General features: G+C 36.2%; 1 protein-coding gene across 1 annotated transcript; it reads right to left on the reverse strand.

Moving 5' to 3' along the window:
* Positions 1-1,363: 1,363 nt before the first annotated feature.
* LOC129503950 (olfactory receptor 5K3-like) lies at positions 1,364-2,293 on the reverse strand. The gene has a single exon (XM_055316461.1). It carries the CDS (start codon positions 2,291-2,293, stop codon positions 1,364-1,366), a length of 930 nt encoding a protein of 309 aa, XP_055172436.1.
* Between the last annotated feature and the right edge of the window lie 5,446 nt (positions 2,294-7,739).

Genomic DNA, 7,739 nt, shown 5'->3' on the forward strand with positions numbered 1-7,739 from the left:
GCCTCACTGACGCTTTACAGCATCTCAGAGCCTTTTGTTAATGCCGAGAGTAGAGCACTAGTTTACAAGCAGTTCTGAGGATTTCCTAGTAGCAAGTGTATCAGTGAAAAAATCCGTCATTTAGTTTAATGTGTTCAGGATTACCAACCATTTTTGATGGGTGCCTAGTCATAATACATGAAAATTTCAAAGTCCATATGAATTTTAGTGTAATTACCATGCACTTCATCTATAGATTGATAAATCACCAGTAGAGAAAGATGAAAATAGTTTTCTCTAATACATTTTTGTTAGTATTCTTTTCTTGTTTTTGATATTTTTAATTATAAATTATATATAATACAATTTCTACTTTTAAGGATAAAAATTTTCTTTTTGACCGTAGACATTCTGAGTGAATTGATAGTCAAAAGTATTCTCCTGAATCAACTCAAAGAAAATTAAGAATCAAATATATACAATTTACTTGTGACACATGACATTAAGAAGGGATTAATTAGGGATCCCTGGGTGGCGCAGCGGTTTGGCGCCTGCTTTTGGCTCAGGGCGCGATCCTGGAGACCTGGGATCGAATCCCATATCAGGCTCCCGGTGCATGGAGCCTGCTTCTCCCTCTGCCTGTGTCTCTGCCTCTCTCTCTCTCTCTCTCTCTCTCTCTCTCTCTCTGTGACTATCATAAATAAATAAATTAAAAAACAAATAAAAAAAAGAAGGGATTAATTATTGATAATTTGGAGGGTGCCGAGGTTGTCAGATTATGGTTTGGAATTCCAGAAATTATTTGTCAACATTAATAAATGGAAGTGATCTTTACATATAATGACTTGTAGTCCTAGTTTTTGTCGAAAATTGTAACTCACTACAGTTTGAAAGAATTAGTTAATACTTTAGCTAATTTCATTGTGACACAGTTTGTGAGCTCAAGAATAATGATTTAGTTCATTCTTGCTGAAAGCTAGAATTTAGGTTTTGAAATACTTTGTAACAGAATGTCTCCTTACTGAACTTCTTTTTTTTTAAATTTAATTTAATTTTATTTATTAATGATAGTCACACAGAGAGAGAGAGAGAGGCAGAGACATAGGCAGAGGGAGAAGCAGGCTCCATGCACCGGGAGCCCCACGTGGGATTCGATCCCGGGTCTCCAGGATCGCGCCCTGGGCCAAAGGCAGGGGGAAAACTGCTGCGCCACCCAGGGATCCCCTTACTGAACTTCTTTATTTGACTCCTGTACTGTCATGTTTTAGTAATTGAATATTTTATGTACAAAGTGGTCGTTTCCTACTTTCTCAACTCTGTCATTCAGAAAAAAATCATTTTCACAAATTTAATTTTCCACAGGGGAGGATATTTCTTTTAAGTGTCAAAAATTTTTCTTTATGTTTTTTTTCATAGCATTTATTACTTCCTTATTTCTTAGACTATAAATAAAAGGGTTTAATAAAGGGATTACTAGAGTATAAAAAATAGCAACAGATATATCTTTATCCTCCTCTTTAACTGAATTTGGTCGAATGTACACAAAGAGAAGAGAACCATAGAACATTGAGACAGAGAGAAAGTGAGATGCACAAGTAGATAAGGCTTTGCCTCTTCCCTCTTTGGATTTCATTTTGAAAATCATGAAAAGGATGCAGAGATAAGAGATTATGACGATGATAATAGAGAACACTAGAACTGAGCCTGGAAAGATAAACATCAATAATTCATTGATATAAGGGTCAACACAGGAGAGTTTGAATAATGGAAGAACATCACAAAAAAAGTGATTAATCTGATGAGACCTACAGAAAGTTAACCGAAAGAGAAACACTATATGAATCATGGAATGCAGGTTTCCTGCTATGTAGGCCCCTGCGGTCATCTGAAGGCAGAGCTTCTTCGACATCAGGGTGTGGTACTGCAGTGGGCTGCAGATGGCCACATAGCGGTCATAGGCCATTGCTGCCAGGAGAAAGCAGTCTGCAGTTTCAGCAAGGCAGAAAAAATAAAATTGTGCCATGCATTCATAGAGGGAAATCATTCTGTCCTTCGAAAAGAAATTCTCTAACATCTTGGGGGTAATGGCACAGGCACAACAGGAATCCATTAGAGCCAGGTTGCCCAGAAAGATGTACATGGGTGTGTGAAGGCGACGCTCCATAAGGATCAATGGCACCAGGCCCAGATTCCCCACCATCGTGATCAAATAAATAGTGAGAAAGACCAGAAACAGAACGGTCTTCAACTTTGGGTGATCTGTAAATCCTATGAGAATAAATTCAGTTGTCAAGGAGTAATTATCCTCAGTCATATCCATCTTCTCTGTTGAGATAAGAATCCTGGAAATACAGGAGTCTAATTTAAGGTATGTATTATTTTCCTCCTAATTTTCTTTCTATGGCAAAGAGGTGTTCTTCAAACCTCTCTTACGCTCTAGATGCAGTCACACAAACGTCTAGGGGATACTCATTCCCCTAAAATGTCAGCTTCATAACTTTGACTCTGGAAATCAGCGTTCCCATGAATATTCTTATATTTCCAAGGAGAATGCTTACAGTGGACAAGTTTTGTCATTATAAATTCATGCATGAAGTGTGTACAGATCTAGGATATCCATATTTGTTTCATGGTTGATAAATAATTTCAGCATTGGTTATTTGCAGTAAAGATACTTAAAATGAACTTAAAATCGACTTTCATATATACACATTTTTTTGAATTGAGTAAAAAGTTTTTCATATACTCTCCCAGTGGTGTGAATGCTTAAAAATAGAATATGACAGATAATTTAACTTTATATCTTAGGAATTGTGTGAAGATCACTAAGGATTAAGAAGAGGACCTTTGTCTTTAAAGGAAATTACTTTGGATATCCAAGGAAATAAATATCTCTATATTATCATCTCTCATTCCTTTTTCTGGTGTTACATCCATTTTGATAAAAACTAACTCTGTCCATGCCATCGTTCCTGTCCATTTTTGCCCAGATTTCTAAATCCTTTCCTTCTTTATGCAATGCATAGTTTACATATAATGCTACTTAATAAAGTTTTAACTAAATGCCCCAGACCACACTGATTATCACTTTCCTTCAACCTGCAGCGTATCCCATATACCCACCACACTCTATGGTTGCTTGTGTATAATCGACAAGGCTATTTTTTTCATAATGATGCACAGTTTCCTTACTAGAATTGTAGATCTTTGAGCATAGCTATGGCTTCTACTTCTTATAGGAGTTGTTTCATTCTATAGAGAAGGAGCAGTAGGATTCCAGTCCTAGCTTCATTGCAAAGGCCTGAGATGGGTGAACTTGTTGTCAGTGTACTACTGCTGATCCTCAGTGAACTCTTGGGTTTTTGCAAATTGAGTCTGCTAATTTTGAAGAATAGCTTACAAAGGCAATTAGACAAAATTTGCCATTGAAAAAATTTTATGAATCATCGTCTTATCTGAATTAACCTCTCTACTATTTACCTGTTTCCTAAGAAACGTTAAGTACAATTTTCTGAAGTATGTCACAGTAGTTTAAAAGTTGATAACAATACGTTTGCCTGTATCTTTTAGCTTTGTAACACTTAGAAGATAGCCTTTGCGAAAAATAAAATTTGTTCTCAAAAATCCCATTAAGCTTTAAGATTTTTCTCTTTTTCTATCTTTACTTAGTGATCCATTAGGATATATCAGCCAGTGTGTCTAATTATATGAATTCAATGGTCAAAATTGGTTTGTATTTCCCTAATCGAAATATCAAAATAAATGTGCAGGTGGACATTATTCGGTATTAAAATATTAAAGCAAAGCCATTGGAGAACATAAGAAATGTTAGAAATAACTTTCAAGGTACTTTCCTAAATTATGTCATAGAGCTAAGCTGTGTTCTTACCTGTCTGTTTTGAAGATTTATCTTATAATCAAGAAAAGGTCAGCATGAGTTGAATTTAAATCTCATTTCCCATAACCTTCAGGTGTGAGAAGGGCTAGAAAGGTAAGTTGAAATCCGTAAGCAATGAAAAATGCTAAGTTATCCAGATAAATAAACAATTATAGATGCTAATATTAAAAGTAAAATTACATTTGAATACTTCCATTACCTGAATGCTCTGGAGAACATTTTTCAACATCCCATTGCTTTTGTTATGGTGTTAAGTTCATAGAGTCTCAGAACATGAATTCTAATCTCAAAATCATTGGGATAAATAATGAAATTGCAGGACTACTAATAGGTCAGTGTCATTAATTATGTTCCTTACAATGCAAAGTTAAATTTTCCATCAAATGCTTATGGGACTTCCCTGCAATGACATCAGTATATTTCTATGGGGAGATTCATTTCGCAAAACATATTAGCTGTATGACATAAATTAAAGCTGACCTGTGAGACAATGAGGGTAAAGTAAATGATCCTCACTGAGGTCAGTAAGGTCATTTGATGATCATCTTGCCAATTCTTATGTAAGTGACATCATTTTTACAATTCTGATCTTTCCCAGTGTGTAAAATGTAAAATGAGCAGAAGAGAGTCAGGTTGGTTTGGACAGAGTACTGGGGAGATTAATGTGATTTATGAAAGATGATTAACATCTGGAGAGGAGACTGATAGGGTTAGCTGGGCTCATCAGCCCCTTCACTCTGAGTTGAATTTGTTCCCATGTGTTGCAAAACCCTCATGGAAACTTTGCTGTTACAACCTAACCCCACTATGAGTATGATTTGTTCTCTGTTCTTCTCAGTTCACCCCAATTCTGTATCTTTTTTACCCCGTTCTGCCCCCTTCATTCCACTAATCATATACATCATAGAAGTCACATAAATATATATCATATTTAATGAAATTTTACTTAGTACAAACACTATTCATATAGTATGTCTATATTCAGTCACTAGTTTCCAAAAACCACCAGTAGCCTTAGACATAAAAGGGGCTTTGTCTGATATGTTCATTCCTTCATTCCTAACACTGTAACAGTCAAACTTTATAGAGCTAAGCAAATATTTGTTCCATGTATAAGAGAAAGACACTCTACTGCTCAGGCATTAGCAATGGTCTCTCACTAGGTTTCAAAGCAAATCCATTTATCTCCTTTCGGAATTCCAGATGCTTCACAGTCAGCCTGTGTCTCATCTATCACTTTGATTTCTTCCACTCGCCTCACGGTACTTGCCTACGTGCATCCCTTACTGTCCCTCTGTGCAGTTTCCTCATGTAATTTGTTTATACGGGATCCCTCATCTGAAACTCCTTCTCCCTTTTCTTCCATCTCCCTACGACTCATCCTTGAGTTCAAGTCAGATCTCTCCATGAGGACTTTCTTAGGTCTTTTAAATAGAACTCAGTGTTCCTCTTCCTGATTTACACGATACTTACCTGCTTTTTATAATGAATGCATTCACCACTGTACCAAGTGTGCATCATATGTACGTTGAGCGTAAAAGTCTCGACTAAATGTTCTTGTCACCAATTGTGTCATACATCTTTTGAGCACTTGACAACAAATGGAGCTAGTTCTTCAACACATGCTGCATTGACTGCTAATATTCCCATTGTGGTTGACTTTTATCAAGTGCTTGCAATATGCATGGTACTGGAAAAGACAATGGGGTGTGTGTGCACCGGATGTGAAAATGGTGGGATAAATTCTTCATTTTAGATATGGCTCCTGACAAGAATCTCATAATCTAGTGGGGAGAAAACAGCACTTACATTGCTGACTGTTGTGCAGTTAACGTTAGTCTGTAACATTAAGAGTATAAATGTTATATAAAAATATAGTGAAGAAGGAATGGTGACCTGGAAGAAGTAAACAAGTTTCCCGAAAGGAAATTTTTTAAATTTCATATAACTATCCACGATATGCAGGTAACAAGTGGTGAAGAGCATGGGGGAAAGCATTAGGCTCAGGGGACCAAGTGTAAAATACTGGACTCTAAAAGAGCAACATCTAATTCAAAAGAAAAGACAGTAAACTCGAGTGACTAAAGCTTACTCATCCATGATATAAGAGGACGCAACACGTAATATAAAGAGACTGGGAAAATAGGTGCGACATTGCTCTATTGGATTCCTTCCCAGTTACCTTCTCTGCTCTGCCATTTCACTAATCCCCCTCCCTTCACCACCACGCCTAAGGCCACTAGCCCCTCTAATGCCAACCCAAAGGAATAATTATTTTCCTAACCACACGTAGTGTTTGGTGCTATCAAAGTCTTCTCTGGCTTCTTAGGATAACCCTCCCTGCTTCTATAATCTTGATTGCTCCATCTCATTCGTTCCTGCTGGGTCATGTTTCTCTTTTTGCCCTTAATGATGCTTCTTTTTGATTGTATCCTAACCTCCTTCTTCTTTTATTCTAGAATTTTCCCCATATCATCTCATCTACTTTTGTGCTCTCAACTGTCTTTCATCTGCTGGTTGGTGGCTTCAGTAGAGGACATATTTCAAACCATTTTGGTATATACTCATATAGTAAGATCATTGTAATATGTTCTAAATATACATTCTTACCTACAAATTAGGTTACCAGTATACTAAAATAGTATGTATTATAAAATATGAAAACAGAATATTAAAAAAGAGTCTAAAGAAATGGCATTAAAATTTTTGATATTTGTAATAGTCTAAAACATTGTATACACCCCATTAACACTATTATTAATTAAATATTAATCAGACTGAGAAAAATCATATTATGTGTCTTATCATTTATACTATAGCTTAGTCTTGTGATACAGCAATTCATGCAGTTGCTTGAATCTATTTTCAAACATATTATGTATGTAAGATATTATTATCTCCTAATATTTTGGTAATGTTCATACAATAAGATCATCTGTAGCATTGTAGCATGTTCTCAATATATTTTAATACATAGAAATTAGACTACCACTATACTAAATTATTAAGTAATATTAAATATGAAAAGAGAAATAAAATATTGATAAATGATATTAAAATATTTAATTTTACATATTAATACTATTAAAACATTGTTTCTTCCCCATTAGATGATTATTAATTAAATAATAATCAGATTCACAGAAATATATGATATATGGCTTCTTCTTTAAACTGTAGCATAGGATTGTGATACAGGATTATAAGCACTTGCTTGAATCTATTTCCAAACATCTATTAATATCCTACACATTTGGAGAGATACTACAGACAGATATATCGGCTCGAATAAGAGAAGAATGGGAGCTTTTGCGTGTCTCAGAACAGGAAAGTGCTCTTCAGGAGGTCCACACTGACTCAGGAGGCCAACGGTATTATAAATATCTGAGGTCCAAAGAGACCGGAGGCTAATGGGAAGTTTATGGATAACTCTCATAGCACAATCATAACATACACCCTCCTGGTTTCAAGCAATATTTCTGTATTATAAAGTCTTCAAAAATAACTTCCCTGCTAGAAGAAGAGATCCTAACTTTGGGACACCAAGTGACCAAGAGGCAAAAATTGCCTTCGTGAGGTGGAATTTGTCAGACTAACAGGTGTAATTTTGAATATGCCCAGGAGTAATTCATTAGAAGATGAGAGCAGCACATCCAAGGATCAGGAATGAGCAGAGCCTGAGAATACAATGGGCTGCACAAGCAGACAACCTAGACCTCTGTGTTCTCCTCCAGCACTGCACTGACCTCGTGCCCTCATCTCACGTGTCAGACTTCAAAGGACAAGCTGGTCCTACAGTAGCTTGGTATGTTGAGGCCAGCCAGGGTGTAGTGCTGCTAGAGTATCCCTCCACCCAGGGCAC

Source organism: Nyctereutes procyonoides, unplaced genomic scaffold, assembly GCF_905146905.1.
Source record: "Nyctereutes procyonoides isolate TBG_1078 unplaced genomic scaffold, NYPRO_anot_genome, whole genome shotgun sequence".
NCBI lineage: Eukaryota > Metazoa > Chordata > Mammalia > Carnivora > Canidae > Nyctereutes > Nyctereutes procyonoides.

What these genes read in the sequence shown, in the direction of transcription:
- LOC129503950 (XM_055316461.1), bottom strand. Translation starts at nt 2,293, where the DNA reads ATGACTGAGGATAATTACTCCTTGACAACTGAATTTATTCTCATAGGA.